This window comes from Corvus kubaryi, unplaced genomic scaffold (genome assembly GCF_017639235.1).
Source record: "Corvus kubaryi isolate FWS band 111438036 unplaced genomic scaffold, C.kubaryi_AGA036_p1.0 split3-73, whole genome shotgun sequence".
NCBI lineage: Eukaryota > Metazoa > Chordata > Aves > Passeriformes > Corvidae > Corvus > Corvus kubaryi.
Window position 1 is genome coordinate 3,824,712 of NW_024582091.1, and position 17,269 is coordinate 3,841,980.

At 35.9% G+C, this 17,269-nt stretch overlaps 1 protein-coding gene across 2 annotated transcripts in view; it reads right to left on the bottom strand.

The window, feature by feature from the left end:
* ANGPT2 (angiopoietin 2) overlaps positions 1-17,269 on the bottom strand; it is a 41,796-nt gene that overhangs the window by 14,766 nt on the left and 9,761 nt on the right. The window contains exons 2-4 of one of the 2 annotated variants that reach the window (XM_042016699.1): positions 4,374-4,529; positions 2,195-2,316; positions 315-547 (exon numbers count right to left, since the gene is read on the bottom strand). In XM_042016699.1, the coding sequence (XP_041872633.1) occupies positions 315-547; positions 2,195-2,316; positions 4,374-4,529 (511 nt within the window). The remainder of the gene's footprint in view (positions 1-314; positions 548-2,194; positions 2,317-4,373; positions 4,530-17,269) is intronic. The other variant, XM_042016700.1, reaches the window with a different exon arrangement.

The following is a 17,269-nucleotide window of genomic DNA, read 5'->3' on the forward strand; positions in this document are numbered from 1 at the left end:
CATGTGAGATGAATGATACTTGACAGCTCTGTATTTTGTTGAACCACTGGAGAATTGGTTCAACAAAATAGAGAAGATAAACAAACTAGAGGAGATAAACAAAATGTTGAAAAGAAATCACATAAACATGGCTGTTTCTCCCACTCCCCTAAAAAGTAGGTTAATTAACTCAGATGCAGAATTCAAGGCAAAGAAATACAGACTTTGTGAGAAGCAGAAGTGTGTCAGAACTAGTTGTAAGACTTTATAGGTACTAATGGACACAAATTAGGAAATAGCACTGAAATAATATAGGCATGTCTGCTTTAACTTACAGTTTGGTGTCGATATCATGGTAAGCAAGCTATGAACCGTCTCCATCAGATCGTGTTGCTGTTTTTGCAGAACTGAATTGTTTACTGTAGCTGTAACTAACTGTTTTTCTAGTTCTTCTATAATAGAATTCTGTCTGGCTACTAGGACTTGAAGCTGATCTTTTTCATCTTTTATTGACTTCAGCTGAAGCATGTGCTTGTCTTCCATCTCAAGAACTCTTTTTTCTAGAAAGCTAAATAAAAGATTACAGTTAGGCTCTCCAGAAACAATTCTGAGCTGATGTCAAGGGAATCAAGCCTGCTATATAAATTTCTTTCTTCATAAACACTCGACTTCATTCTCTGATGCTATGCATGCAGTAGACAACTAAATGAAAGTTTAGTTTGATACATATGCTGTCATTTATTATATAAGCGCACAAATAACATTATCTATTACAGTGTGTATTGCAGGCTTTAAAAGTATAATAATTGGGTGTTTGATAATTCAACATTCTTAAAGGAAAGATAAGTGACTGAGTTCTCATGGGTTTACCCTATTAAAAGATGAAACTTATTTGAAGATGTAACTATGAACTTTCCAAATATCCTATAATTATAATAAAATATATACTTAACATAAATGCCATAAATGTTATGGCATTAGGACAGGGAAATGTACAAATAGTTACCTGAAGATGTGTTACCTTTCTCCAGTTTTGGAGCTGGTATTATTAGGGAACTGCCTGGGAACATTATTTCTCTGCTAATTGTTCTGATATAGACTCTGAGAAAGCTGATGTTAAAAGATGCATAGCCAGAAGAGAGAAGTTCACCTAAAATCCATCGCTGTTACTGAAAAAAATAATCCTGAACCTTATATATAATTATGTTTCAAGTGGACTAGCTCAATGCAGATTGTATTTTGTTAGGTGAGAAACAATGCTTTTGTGTTTTATATGGATGTTACAAGGGTAGTCTATAGTCTGATGAGTTCAACACCAAAAAACATGACCTTTTAAAAATCAGTATTTCCTTTGCTTTCCATTTGATAAGGATGCTTGTTTTTCTTAAGCTGCTAGATTAAACGTTTAGGGAACATATATAAATGTAGTAGAGTAGTGAACAAAAATGTCAAAACATGTCTCCTGGGTTTCTTAAGCTAATTCTTTCAAAGAAAAAGCACTTTGCACATATGGTTCTCATTGAAAAACTTGCTTTGAAGGAGAAAACTTACTGTTATTGCTGCTTTTATATTTCTCTAAAAGCAATAATAGTAAACTATTTATTGCCAAAAGTAAAATAAGACTGTGGTGATATGGAAATGAAACTAGCTGAAAAAAGGTATGAGCCTTTGGACCACAGCCAAGTACAGAAAAGGATAGGAGTAATAGTTGTATATTGGTCAATTTCGAAACATTGACTCTTAAGGAGCGTTGAATATGATTAGTGTTTTATTTTTCTCACTACATTAGATAAAAATTGTAGCAATGACCTGGTTAATCATTAGGATAGCTGTGTACTACATGGAAATCAAATTTTGGAAATGTGGTTACACTCAATTACTTTGAATCAGGTTACATCAACTTCATCTGGATAAGTCTAAAGAAGAATATAAATTGGGTACAACTGAAGTACTGTTTCAGTTTTAGCTTTAAGTTCCTCACATAAAGGAGAACTTTAGATAGTGAAGAACAATATATAAACAATGCAAGAATAAACCTGCATGAATCTCCTATGCTTTAAGTAATATATGACCTTTGTAATGAGTGTGGGTAACACTTTGTAATGGGTTTGAGCTTGTGTACCAACCCTTATTTTCCTACTTGAGCACATTTGTTTCTAAAACTGTTAAAAGGGCACTTAATGGAGTAGTGTTTTATTGGGCTATGCAAACTTACCTGTTTTTTTCTTGCAATTTAGTTATCTCATTGGTCTGATCTGAAATCTGTCTTTCTAGTTTGTTTGTTGAAAGAGAGTGTTCCAAAAGCTGAAGTTCAAGTCTGGTTGTCTGGTTTAATACCTAAAAAAAATTTACAAAAAAAAATACTTCTTTTAAAAATACTTCTTTTAAATAAATTGTAATTTTGTTACGTTGTGAAAGCATGCAAGTCTCTATGTGCACCTATGATTAAAAAATATTTTTCAACACTTAATTTAGGCACAAATAATTGTACAATCAGAATGAAGAAGAATACACAGAGTTACACTAATTTTTTTATTACACTACCGTATATCATTGGGAATATTTCAGTAGTATGCTACATTTCTGACAGGAGAAAACTGATGAAAGTTACTATGTACTTTAGCTTTGTTGTTATACCTTCCCTTCTGTTATGACAATTTTTATTTCATTACTGGAACTATCATGGTTGTGGCTCAAAGAATGAGTTGTTTTCTCCATCTGGTGTTGAATGTAAGTCTCTCACTGAAATCTTGGCCCAGTCCTGAAATCACTTGGTAGGTCTCTCCTAGCTATTTTACTCAATCCCAAATTATATCTTGAAGTGTTTATCATGTGAACCACACTTTAGTCAATTCATTCTTTGCATTTTAATATTACCTGTTCTCTATGTATTGTTTACACTTTATTTGCATCTTTAAATGAAGAAATGCATATACTAGGAAACATGGAAGATACTTTATGCTTTGTATTGGATTGCATTACTTTGAGGCATGTTTTCTAGAAATATTTTCTCATTGTTTTAGAATTGCTTTTTTTAATTCAACAGAATTTGGCTTTTCTTGACAGGAAGAATAGATTACTCATGTCCTTCATGTTAAACAGTTATTCAGGACATGATTTCACACTTAAGTGTAATTGAAAACTATTGCCAAAAGTAAGTGTCCTTGAGAGAGCAATTGTTTGGTTAATTTCCTTATGTTGCTAATTAAGCCTTAACCCAGTCACCAGTAATTTCAAGCAGAGAAGGAAAGTTACAGTGATGATTTTCTTCCTCTAAGCAGAAAATAACTGAGTAATTTCCATAAAGACATTACTGTGAATGAATAAATACATTCTCTCAACATGTGCAAAATATTAGGCTCCTGAATAATGCAATCAGAAAATTGAATTCAGTATGACTAAGAGCTGTGAATTATCAGTTTATCAAAGAGTTCTCAAAGTCTTGGTTTAGGTTAAAAAATATAATTTAATTCCTTGGATGAATTCTACAGACAGTAAAGTGTCTAACAAGGATTTTAGGCTTTGCATACTTTTTTATATTATACAAAATGTTATGTGCTGCATGATATATCCATTATGTGTTTTGGCAATTATAGATCTCCATCTTTCTACCATGTCTGCAAAACTACAAATACTTACCGCTCTACATTGATTGGACTTGTCCTTCTACTAATATCTGCATTCTGTTTAACAGAATGCCTTATTGTACTTAATGCTATTCAATTAAAACCCCTTTGTTTTTGTTTGAAGTAAGTTAAGAAATGTACAGTATACAGGTTTACTTCTATGTGAATATACATTTCTAGCAGCCTCCTAATTTCATTTTTTTTGATTCATCTCAGATTTGTTTATGTATGCCTTTGTTAACCACAATACAGTGCATTGTGCTGGAAATGAACCATTATCCCACTTAGAGTATCTGTGAAAACATTAATTAAAAAGATATCGTTCTCTTGATAAGTTTAAAAAAATAAAAAAGGAAAGATTCAGTTTAAAAAAGCAATTAAGCTGGTAAATGGAACAAAGACATTTTGAAGAGACTCGTTTAGCTAAGACCTGGTGATGAGAGGGTTGTATAAAAGCACATTAAGACCCAATGGATGCCTGGATATAGTAGTTTTAAATACATTCTCTTTAAAGATTAATTTAACAATTGTCTTTCTCGACTTACATAAAATACTACTGTAATGAAAATCACTCAAGTGACAACACTGGGCTTGAGATGAAACTATGTATTTCCAAATACTAATGTTTCCTTAAGCTGGCTAGAGCTGTGGGTGATAACGATTGACTTCTAATTGTTGAACAGAAGCGTGTAATACCAAACAGTGTTAAATGTATAGCTGTAGTATTTGGGAAGCAGAAGCATTTTTAGGTTGAAATTCTTTACTTACTTGTGCTTCAACATCTGTTAATTTGCGGGTCTGTTCAGCTGTTTGATTTAGCAAGTTTGTGCCTATTTCAATCATTACTGCAGTCTGGTTCTGCACTGCAGTTTGCTGGATCTCTACCATTTCTTTCTTCATACTGTCTTGGATGTAATTCTCAAGCTACATGGGAAAGGAAAGAGAGAAGATAGTTGCATTCTTTAAATGTTGGAAAGGGGGTAGTACAGTAAGCCTGCTGGCAGCCTTGCTAAACAAATTTGGTCCTTGTCTGTTATGTATTTATGTTAAGTTTCCCAATGTTAAGCTCTGTGAGAGGAAGACCAAGTGTGACAAGGAATGTGTGGCCACTTGTTTTCTAAAGGCAGGAATAGAGATTTGCAGGAGGTAGATAGTAGGTACAGTGGTGAGAGTGCTTGTGGGCACTTGGAAGCCTTTCTGCCCTCGTGCTCCCACCATTGTAACCATCAGAGGAGTTTCACCAGCTTTGGCAGCGATGGGAAATTTTTAGAAGATAAAAGTTTAGGAGTTTAGTCATCTTCCTGTATTTACACTTAACTATTTTAAAAGCATTTTTCATCACATGACTAGAAGTCAGAGAAGAGGTCAAATGTCATTTAACACTGTTATGTGCACATTTTTATCAGGGAGAATTTCAAATAAAGACGCAAAACAGTAGAAAAACCTATAAATACTTTAAATGCTTAATATTAAGGAATGCAAAAGTTGTTTAAAATACTTGACTCTGAAGTAATTTCTGTCTAAACTAATAAGGCTTTTTTAGTAGTCATTTTATAGCAGAGTACCCTGCTTTCAAGGGAAGTGATGAGAAAATAAGTAGCAAGGAGAAAATTAAAGTAGCCTTTTGCATAAATCTTTCTACCTATCTGGATTCTGAAAAAGCAGTCTGATTTTTCATCACACTTCTTTACTTCTTCTCAGTAATTGCAAATATTTCCTATTTCTTTAATGTGTCATTGTTTATGTTTCAATTCATAAAAGTCCAGGCCACAAGACTTCATTTTTTTCTATTGCCTGAGGAAATTTGTAGAATCAAACTTCTACTTCACTCCGAAACTGTTTTAGCAAGGGAACCATAATAAATTTTGAGCTTCTTGCTGTACCTACAAGGAGGATACTAGTTAATAACAAATAGCTAGTGTCATTAAGCACAAATGGTAATACATCACCAATTCCTAAACTAAGTAAAATGGTAAAACAGGTTGATATCTTGATTTTTTTAAAAATACTATTTTGATAGTGCTATCTTGATATGAATGATGTCTTGTGGTAAGGAGACACTTTGAACATTATTTTACAGCTACTTTCCGTATCAGTGAGGAAAAAGCATCTTGTGATTTAATATTCTATAAACCACTATTCAGATAAAACCATTTCACTTCCAACCAGCTAAAGATCAATGGGCAGATCTATCAGCTTTGAATATTTAATAATTCCCCCTTAAATATTACTTGAGCAAGGACTGGGTTAATTTTTCATACTCCACAGTTGTTTTTTAAAGGTGGCAAATGAAGAAAACATATTAAAAAATAAAAACCTCTAAAACTGGTAGTATATGCTGACGTTTGAAGTGACCATTATATCTTGATGCCCAGTGTGACCAAACTGTCAGAGCAGTATTTGTTCACTCCAGTCTCCCCATGCAGCTGGTGAACTGCAATGCACAACAGGGAAATTTCTGACTTGGCATAAGCTTTGACCCACATCTACTGTTCTGCTCCATCAGCGTACTTACTTCTCAAGTGTACCACAAAGATTTAAAACTAGCCTTTAGGCAGCCTCTTTGCATAATGATCTTTTTGAATATAAAAAGTAAACATACAATCAACTGGGTTTTGGCATAAAAATTTAACAGGGGTATCTTCAATTGCCATCATACTATGGTAATTAGAATTGTTCACTATTCATAGGGCTGATTCTTAAATGTTACCATTTGCTCCAGGCTATTCCTCATTTTCAAAAGCTTCTCCAGACAGAGACAAATCTAATTTGACCAAACATGTTGGACTGGACATCATTATAGATAACATGAAAAAAAAACTTTGCTCAAATGCAACTCTGTTAAAAGAATATGTAGGGAGATCTCCAGAATGCATTTTATTTGCCTCAATGTCACAGTTAAGTACTGAAATCTTTATCAAGATCAAGGATATGGCCTCACCTGACAGATTCAATGCATTGAAAATGTTGCATCATCTTTAATTTAGAAAAAAAGGCCCAAAAATAAAAAGAAATACAGCAATAATAGATCAACAAAGAAAGATTGTTCGCAAGCTTTGATTCTTTCATTAAGTAATTGTGGATATTTAACCTCATTCTTCAAGGTTCCTTGTTCACCAAAGAGAGAGCAGAATGAAAATCTGAGCAAAGACATCTCTGCATATAGGATTACAGAACTGCATGGCTTCTTTGAAAATGTTATCGCTGAAAACACACTACTAGAAAATTAGTTAATTCTGGGCTTAAAGGTAAGGTAAACATTTTATGGTAGGCTTAGGCAATTGCCCAGTTCAAACGCACAGATGTAAGGTTGCTCCGAATACAGTACGCAAAACCCGTGATTACAGTTGAAGGCATCTGGTGGTTCTGGTTGCCAGATTTTTATACCCCTTGTCACTGTGCTTGCAACCTTGGAAAGCAGTTTTGTTTGGACACACAGATCTGCATTTTCATAATTTATCTTATTTGAATATCTTTAAGTGTAAGTGTATCTCCAAGTATCTGATCTCTTTCAAATAATTTCTCATTTATGTGGGGAATTCCCAATCACTGAAATATACTCTTGACTCCAGTTTAAGTTTGTCTTCACATCTGTTTTTCAACTTAAAAATATTAAATATGTAATTTAGGGAATATGGTATCTGTGCTTGCTTCAAAGCATGAAATGTGAACACCAAAAGGGATTTATATTAAGATTTAAAGCCAGTTTCATTATCTGACATTTATTCTAATTTAGATCAACATGAAGCATCAAAATTATAATGACCTATTAAGTGGCTTTGGAGCTTCTTGTGGCTTTTTCCCTTAAAATTATACAAAGCATGATTACATAAAACCCTTCTGTTTTTTCCTTCATATTCACTAATCCTCGCCCACTTTTGTACATTCTCTGCATGTACACATCATAAAATCTCTTTTCCTGACTTGAACCAAGATACACATTGATCCCTCTCTGCTTATTTCCCCTCTCTCATCATCACACAATGGAAAACTGTAGAAAGTAGCACTTTGTACAACTACAACTTCCTAATTTTTTTTTTAGTGGCGGATGCTTGCTTTCATCTTTCTTCAAAGAGGAATAAAAGAACGACTTTCATCAAAAATGCCGCGCCATCTCCCACTGACCTTAGTGACAGCAGAACATGTTCCCACTGCATACCCTGGGCAAGTAAGGCCCTTGGGTTTCCCTGAGAGGGTGGTGGAACACGGGCTCCAGTTCCCACTGCCACAGCTGAGCTACACTGACAACACTGAGGATTAGCAGCCATTTTGCAAGACTGCAGTTCTTTGTGGCACATTTCTTTGTAGAGTACTATTCATCAGCTCCTGCCAAGGAGCCTCCTTCCTTTGTAAGCAGCAGCACACTCAGAGTTTCTGAAGGAGGAAGAGGTCAAAAAAAGGTTTAAAAGAGGGAAGGACACAGGAATGAATGACTCAGTCCCCATCCATCACTTGGGAAGCTTGGCAGTTTGGTTTGAACAGCATGTCTGTCTTCTTCAATATTTTGCTCAAATTTGGAAGGTGAAACGGATTATTTGCCAGATTCCTCCTTTGCCACTTGGCTAGTTATGGTTTAATCTCTTTTTAATTCAAATAGTATTTGGCATATAAGAATTGAGTTAACCATGATTACATTATTGTTATTTTGAACAAAGTAAATGTTAAAACCTAATAGCTGACTATTAGTGATGCATCTTCTTTCAGGAATTTTGCTTTTGAGGGAGCAAGTCAATCAATGAATTCTATCTTAAAGATAATACAAGGGAGAGGGAATATTTGAAAGGAGGAATAGTTAGTTGATAGCATTTCAGTGATTTTTCTTGGGATTTTTCCATTAAACATTCTATCTTTTGTGTAAGAATTTGGCTGGCATGTATTCTTGAACAAAGTAAATATAAAAATGAAAGCACAGATGGGAAAAAACATGTCTTAAAGTATGCTTAAATTGCAAAAACAGCTGGGAAAATTGAAATACTTTCACAGTTAAGATTTGTTATAGAGTTATAGTGATGCATTTTTAGAGAGAAAAAATTCTCTAAGGTCATCACTTTGGGGCTGTGTCCTGCTTTATTACTTCAAATCATATAAAATCATAAAATTTGATGAAAATACTTCAGCTAAGTTGCCAGAAAAACAAGGACAGGTCACTAATATTGGAGCACATTCCAACACATTGCTTTTATAGCCAAGACTTTTTTTTTAAACAAGCTTTAAATTGGCAAGAAAGAAAAGACAACATGTAGACTATGCACTAAAAGAAGTATGTTTTCTAACTATTGGCAGAGATAGTATTATTCCATTATGAAGGATTATCAATACTCAGTTAAATGAAAAGTCTTCCTGATTGTATAGTTTGTATCCATGTTACAGAATTTTTCAAAGCTTCAGCAACTTACTCGTGCACTTTATAGACATTTGACTTACCATTATTTCCCTTTTAAGTTATGAATGATGTCTTGCATTTGTTCTTTGCTGCCAAATGTTTAATTTATACTAATTAAACAGTCATGTTCATGGCAGCATTTATGCTCCATGAATACATACATCCCTCTTTTGCCAAATGCCACCCCATATAAATGGTACACATAGTACTGGATGCTTGTTCTATTTTATAGAATTTTTCAGTTATTGGAGCAGGATTTCCAAGTAAAGTTTGGTGATTTTCTTAATGTTTATAGTCTGATTCTATCAACTCTAACATTTATTTCCAGCAAGAGGTAATGTTAATCGTGAGTTTCTATATAATGCTGTGTCCTATGTGAACAGGTTGTGTTACAATGCATATTGCATGCTTAGTCATCCAATAAAGACACAGAGAAAACTGCAGGGCTAATGACACATATGTAGTGATTTCCCTCTACCTTTTGTTTTGGATTTACAAAAGTGGAGTAGATCCTGTAGAAAACCTAGCAACAAAAAATACATTTACAGTTAGATACCTTTTAAATATGCATTGAAGCTACAGTTTGGCATACTGTAAAAGCCTGGGAAGTAAGGAGTTAATGCATTGTTATGCCTCAAACGCTGATGGCTATTCAAGTGGGCAAATAAGAACAGGATGTGGCTGGAAAGAGGGACTGTTGGAAAGTAGGGCAGCACCTTTCTGGAACCCACTTCCCTGTTCTGGTCCATGGTGACATAAAGGACAGCAGATGTGCAGAAATAGGATCAAGAATCAGGCATGAGCTGTCAACTTAGGGTCAATCCAGTAGAGGGGGATCAAGACCATCAAAAGATCTTCAAAGACCCTCAACCCATTTCCAGAAAGGTCCAGAAGAATGGACTGCATGTGCTCACTTATTTACATGAAGAATGAGAAACCTAATCCCAGGGGAGGAAAACTTGCCTATAAAATGATCCCCTGACAAGGCCCGGGTGGCACCAGGACCTTGGACACCCTATTGGCTGGATCAGTGCTGGACCCAGAACTGGTGATCCCCTTTCCTCTCCTATTTCTCTTTATAGGAGCAAACATATTTCCGTGCCAAGTGTGTCGTCTGTTAATAACATTTTGTGCGCGTTTTTCTTTTGGACCCTTTTGGCTCTTGCCACTCTATTTTGACCAAAGGCATTGAGGAATTTTGCATGCTCCCTTCCACGAAGGAGTGAGATGTGGCACATATATTAAGTTGTCAAAAGCTTTGAGTTATGGTTCTCACATCCCTAATAAAAATGTCCTGTGCTTTATTCAAAACTTACCTTTGCAAATTTAAACCATTGGAGTTTAATTAGCCCTTCCAATACCTGTGATCATCATCCTGGTACTTTATGCACTAAGATGTTCATTATACACACAGAAGTGAGCAAAATGGAAAAGGTACTTAAGCATCCATAATCAGATTTGCTTAGTTTTAGTAACAGGAAAAAGTAAGAAAACTGTTGAGTCTCATTAGTTCCTTTGGGAATACTTTTTCAGAGTGTAGATACTTCTATACTTCTATAGATGCTTCCTGCTTCTTATACTCCAGATGTCTTCAGGTATCTTTAACCTAGTAATGCTTGGTCTTAGTTGTCCTGCCCGTTTTTCAGAGTGGCAGTGTTCTTTGGATTATGGCCATATCTGATTTCTTCATAAGTCATCTGAAGTAGAATTTAGCCCATAATTTGGAACATTTTTTTTCAAATGTTGTGCCAACGTGCGGTTTTCTGACTGTAAAAGGTTATCCTTATATGCCACAAAAGACTTAAGTTTCTCATTCACAGATATATTTTTTAATATAAAGACAAAAATATAGTTTTTTCAAAGACTATTTTAACAGACTTAATTTTCAATTAAAATACTAAATATTTAAATTGTTTCTTGTAGTATAATTGAAGCCTGTACATTTAGAAGGGTTTTCTTGGGATGAGCCACCTTGGATCCTACTGGACATGGATAACAGTGAAATGTAATGTAGTCTTTAAAAAAGAAGAAAACACTGTCTCAATCACAGCAGTTCACATAGGCAGTATGTAGTATTTTACCGACATACATATGCTACCCATGCTCCTTAATGTGCATGTATGTAACCATATTGCCAGGTGCTCCATGTGCACCTGTATTTGTGTTTCCACATCCCTATAATGTATTGGTGTTATGAAGGCAAAATACTGTCAAAATTTCAATTTTGCAGACAGTTTTGTTCTTTTTAAAATAGCTTTTCATACTTATGTTCAGTCTGTCAATGTTGCTACTGCTTAAAGTCAGAATGGAAATAGAAGAATGACTACCCTTTCCAAGAGTCATTTATCTTGACAGACCTAAGGGAACACATTTTTAAGGGCATTGCATCAATCCCCATCAATCAGACCTTAAGCTATTTTAAATCAGCTTTTAATAAAATAATTTATTTCTCCATGTTTTCTGGAAGTCAGGTATCAATTTTAGGAGCTTATCAGTACACTGCAGAAATAAAAAGGAATCATGTCTCAAAAAGAGACATTTAAAATCGCGGTTTTTTTTCCCCTAGAGCAGGAAGTCCCGATGGTCTACAAGTTGTTTCTCAAGGGAGGGAAAAAAATCTTTTGGGAATGTATATGGGAATGCCTGAGATGTCTCTACGCTATTAGATTCCTACATGCCCCATCAAACATGTCTGCCTGTGCAGACCTCCAGCTAAGATTTTTCTCTTATCTCATTTTCCTCTCAGCAAACAAAAGGTGAAAGTAACAGCATAAATGAATGCTATCTGGAAGTGAGCTGTGATTTACTGGAAAATAGTCAAGCTAAAATTGTGTAATAAAATACTGAAAATTTAAATGCTAAACCTTAAAATAGTAAATACAGACTTTAAAGTAAATGATATGCAGATGGTTCTGGTAGAGACACTTGTGCACTAAATGGAAGCTTACCAGCTTATTCTCCTGTCTGATTACATTACATTTAGAGGAATTTTTATAATTTATACTTGCTAGCAGAAGAAAAAATTCCCCCCCTCCTTTACTGGCAAAACTCTATTTAAATAAAAACTAAATTTTCATTAATATAACATGAAGCAAAATGTATTAAATGTCTTCATTTTCTATGCAAATATTTATGAAGAATGACTTTCAATCTGTGTTCTTGAATGGAAGTACTTTGTACCTAATTCTAAAAGTTATTACACCATGATTGTACTTTCTACTGTATGTTTTGAACTAACTATGAATGTTAAAATCCAAGTGATGATGTAGAAAAAGCAAAGGAGCATATATGAAAAGGGAAGAGACTCTGACAGCTGAAACACTCCCAAAGGCTGTCGTAGAGTTGATCTCCCACCATTCCAGACACTGAGCTTATTTTGTACACCTAATACTACACTACTGCTTTCCTACCTCCACATGTGTTTTGTCATTTGGAGGATGATGTGGGTGGGTTCTTTGTACTATATATGATGCATGTACTTTCTGTGGTGCATTTTTAGGGAGTTGTACATTAAACTGCAAATGAAAAATACTCTTTTCAAAAAAACGCTGTTAATGGAAACTAAATAGTCAACTTGACAAACAGCTTAACAGTGTGAATTTCTATATAGCTAAGTAAATAATTTTAAAAAACCAAAATTTAGCAAGAGTAGCTTCAAAATTAAAATCAATCATTTGGTAATTACCCATACTCATTAAGAGTTAAGGCTGTTCATTAAGGCGGTAATTTAAGATTCTGGATCACCATTTTTCAGGATCATAGCTAAGTGGTATTTCTCTTCAAAATCAGGGAAGGAATTCGTAAAGTTCCCATTAGTCTAAAAATAAAGAATAAATAAATAAATAGTGTGAGTCATGAATGGCATTTTCCCGAAGTTCAGTAGCGCTGCAGCCAGGAAGACAAGAAGCCGGTGATGCTTCTGCCATTCACTGAAATGCATATAAATATTCTTCATTATACACAACAAGCCACCAATACTCAAAATTAGGATTCCTTATTTATAAACAGTATACAAAATACTGCTAATCAATATTTAAATTTTAAATACTATGTTATGGCATTGTGCTATTGATGCCTTTTCCTGGTCTTAAAATCAAGAGTCAGACACGGTTAGAAGGGGAAAAGGTATTTTACCTTGGTATTTATTTTAAGGATCCTTAGGTGCACACATCCAGGTCATGTGCATTGAGATGCACCCCCCAGAGTCTATCCCCCCCCAGCATTGGGTATAACATTATAGGTTTTACTAATTAGCATATCTATCAAAGATTCCCCAATGAGAGGCTCAAGTGAGCCCCCCTGCCCAAGGAGCCTTCCCCTGGACGGTTCTATCTTGGTTTACAGAATGTGTTCTGGAGAGGACCTTGGGGTCTGGGGCACGCTGATCCCTAACTACGAAGCTTCTAAAATGTTTAGTCTCTTAGCTTGACAAACAAGTCCAAGAATGTAGGCAAAAAGCATTAGGAATACAGAAGTTGTAAAAAGGTATAACAGGGGTATAAAAGAAAACGCAAAAATCTTCATGGCATCACTATAATTTCACAAATCGAATATCCAAACTTTCTGGAGATAAGCCTACATGTTTTCAATCAGATTTTGGACTTGCATGCTGCCATTAGGGAATCAGGACTATACCACATCAGTGTAAGGACGAGATGACATCTGAATAAACACTTGCTATCCCAGATCTCAATAATACTTTCTCATTTATGTATTTTTTCCATTCCACTGAGTAATAGGCAGCTGAAATAAAATTATTCTCAGATATGCTGGTGACATTTTTCATGAAAAACATTGTCCATGTAGCCTCATAAACTTTACAGAATATTTAGCAAATGTATCTGTCACAGTTAAAGCCATTTATCTTTTTTATCTCAACTTACAATATCACGTGGTTTTTTACTCTTCTTTCAACTGGACAGTCTATTTTAGAGAATAGCTCATGATGTGGTGAAGCAAATCAGATTTCAAGTTTTTGACGAAATATGAAGCAAATTCCACTTCTCAAAACATGTTATTGGGGAAGTGAAAAAGAGCTAGGCATTTACAGTTCATTCTCAGCATTGCTTTCTAGGGAAGCAGTCATCTTGCATTCCATTTCCAACCGGAAGGAAGAATGATTTGGAATTCAAGGATCAAACTAGTTAGGAAGCTATGGTACACAATTAGTCCATTTTGTAAGCTATAAAACTGGGTGTCTCCAGTTTCAAAGCTGTGTTCACAGAGCATCTTTCAGCATGACAAAAATTAGATTTTTTTTTTTAAGTTCATGGGTTAAGGAAACTGAAAGCATTTTAAGTAGTTCTTAAACTTTGCAATATACTGGCATCTAATTATAGTTTATTGAGCTTTTATAGGACCTTTTTCTCGTAGAAGAAGCCTCAATGATGCTACCAAGTGACAACCAGTCATTTCAGCTGAAGGCCTGACAAATTTTGAATGCTTAAGACTTTGGGGAAGCACATGTCAGCTGCTGTATTCAGTCTTGAGGGACTAAATTTCTTTACTGAGAACCCGTTCACTGATTTTGGAGAGGGGGAAAAGAAAGTAATTTCTGCTCAAGTACTACAGCTCTTTTTTTAAGACGTGCTGATCTTTCTCACTACTGTTTCCATTGATAATATGTTATATGGACTGGGGAGGTGGGGTGTCTAGCTGCTACATTTACATCACCAGCTTAAAAATTCCTCACTTGCTGGACCAAACCTTTCAGAGAACTTCCCAAAGGTTTCCAAAACACTGGGCGGGAGAAGCAGGACCCAAAAACCAAACTGGCCTTAACTGTGACTACAGAAATCACGAAAGGCTCCCTGAAATAAGAGAAGCTCATGTGGTCACCTCTGCTTAGTTAAAAAAATGAGCATCCTTGTATGTTCTTGTCAAATGCTGTTTATTTATTTCTCTGAACTGTTCCATTAGCCCAGTTAAGGGTCTTTAATGCAAAAGCTTCTGAGAAATTCCATGCTTGAAAGATAAAACAGAAAGCTACTGTGTTAGAAGTGGGCAAACAAAAATATCTGGAAGCAAGATCAGAACATATAGGCAGCATATTGCAGAAACAAAATGTAGTGTGTGATGCAGAAAAAAAAAATTATGTAATCCTTATTTAAAATACTTTTTTTTGTCTCAATAGCTGGAATTATCCATCTAAAAGCAGGTAGTTTCATTTTTTGGAACAGAAACAAGATGACAAGTCTTTCCATCCATTGCTTCCAAAATTTCCTCTTTGTCTCTGGTACCCCCTGAGCATTCAGGTAGTGATGGAGTCACCTCTTGAGCTGAGCTCCAGTCAGTGCTCCTGAAAGCCTGACACCAGGCAGCTGCCAGTCTTCTATGAAGACCAAATCCAGATCCTCTCAAAACAAATGATGCTACTGGCATTAACCATAAGAGAAGAGGAGAAACTCTCAGAAAGAATGGCTGAGAACCAAAGCTATACATTATAGGATGGGTATTTTATGAGAGGACACTCTTCCCTGTCTGTCAAGATCTAGCAAGAAGGGCCACTGAAGAGGGAGACTTTTAAATACCCTTTCCAGAGACTCTCTTGGATGTAAAACTCTGCTGTCAAGATGACTAAGCACATTAGCAATGGAGAAAGTACAATGACATTGATACTATATGCACCTAGGCAGAAAAGGAAGTTGTCTGTCTTAGATTTGAGAGGTGGGCCCATGCAAACATCATAAATTTCAGTAAGGCCAAGTGCAAGGTCCTGAACCTGGGTCAGGGTAATCCCAAGCATAAGCACAGGCTGGGTGGTGAAGGGATTGAGAGCAGCCCTGACAAGAAGGACTTAGGGGTGCTGGTGGAGGAGAGGCTGAACATGCCCCAGCAATGTGTTCTCACAGGCCAGAAAGCCAAATGTATCCTGGGCTGCATCCAAAGAACGTGGCAAGGGAGGGGATTCTGCCCCTCTACTCTGCTCTGGAGACACCCCACCTGGAGTGCTACATCCAGCCCTGGGTTCCACAGCATTAGAAGGGATTTGATCGGGTCCAGAGGAAGGCCACAAAGATGATCCCATGGCTGAAGCACCTCTCCTGTGAAGACAGGTTGAGACAGTTGGGATTTTTCAGTCTGGAGAAGAGAAGGTTTTGGGACACCTTAGAGCACATTTCCAGTGCCTAAATGGGGCTTATGAGAAAGCTGAAGAGGGACTTTTTCACATGGACAGTGACAGGACAAGAGGGAATGGCCTTAAACTGAAAGAGAGTAGGTTTAGATTAGACATTAGGAAGAAATTCTTTACAGTGAGGGTAGTGAGGCACTGGCACAGGTTGCCCAGAGAAGTTGTGGACACACCATTCCTGGAAGTGTTCAACCCCAGGCTGCATGGAGCTCTGAGTGACCTGGTCTAGTGGAAGTTGTCCCTGCCTACAGCAGGGGAGTTGAAGCTAGATAACTTTATAGGTCCCTTCCAACCAAAACCATTCTACGGTTCTGTGAATACGCAGGAAAGTATGCACAGAAGGTTAAAAACAAATTTAGCTATAAGGACAAAAGAATCCAGCACTGAGAATTCTGAATGAGAACGAATATAGAGGAAAGGGACATCTAGGAAGCCACATAACTTTAACAGAAGGAAAGAAAGGAAATGAATCTCTGTGAGCAGAATTTTAAAAGTGGATGTATCAGGGATAGGAATTCTTAATGACAATAAGCTGTAAAAGGGGACTGGAAGGCTGATCTTAAAGCCAGCTGAGGGAATGAATTCTCTAGTTTGCTTGAAGTTTAAAAACACTGTGAAGTTGGGAGAAAATTCACTGAGGAAAATGGTAAGTGCAAAGGACTTGACTGGATAAGACTCTTGGGAGATGTTACTCCCACATGGACTAGAGAGGGACAAGAACAGGAAAATGTTTATTTCCTTGTGATGAAAATTATTACTCATTTTTCTATTCCAATAGCATCTTCACATAGTTAGAGGTAGTCCACATGGAATAAGCCTTAAAGCAGACATCTGATTTACTAGTGTACTCCATTATCAACTTCAAATACTTTTTCAATATTTTTTTCTATTAATACTTACTTAGTGAAACTAAGTATTTTTAGTTTCACTAAGAAGTCAGTGGGAATTTTTCTACTTGTTTGGAGCAGAGCTAGGTTTTTGTATGCTGTCCTCAGAGCCTTTTTTAAATAATAAAGTTTACCATAACAAAGAAGCTGAACTCAAGACATGGCTAAGGTTTTTCTAGAGTCAAGTCAAATAAACTTATGTGTCAGGGGAAAAAATTAGGGTATTTTTAACACTATTTAAACTTTCTTCCCTAGCTGGTAA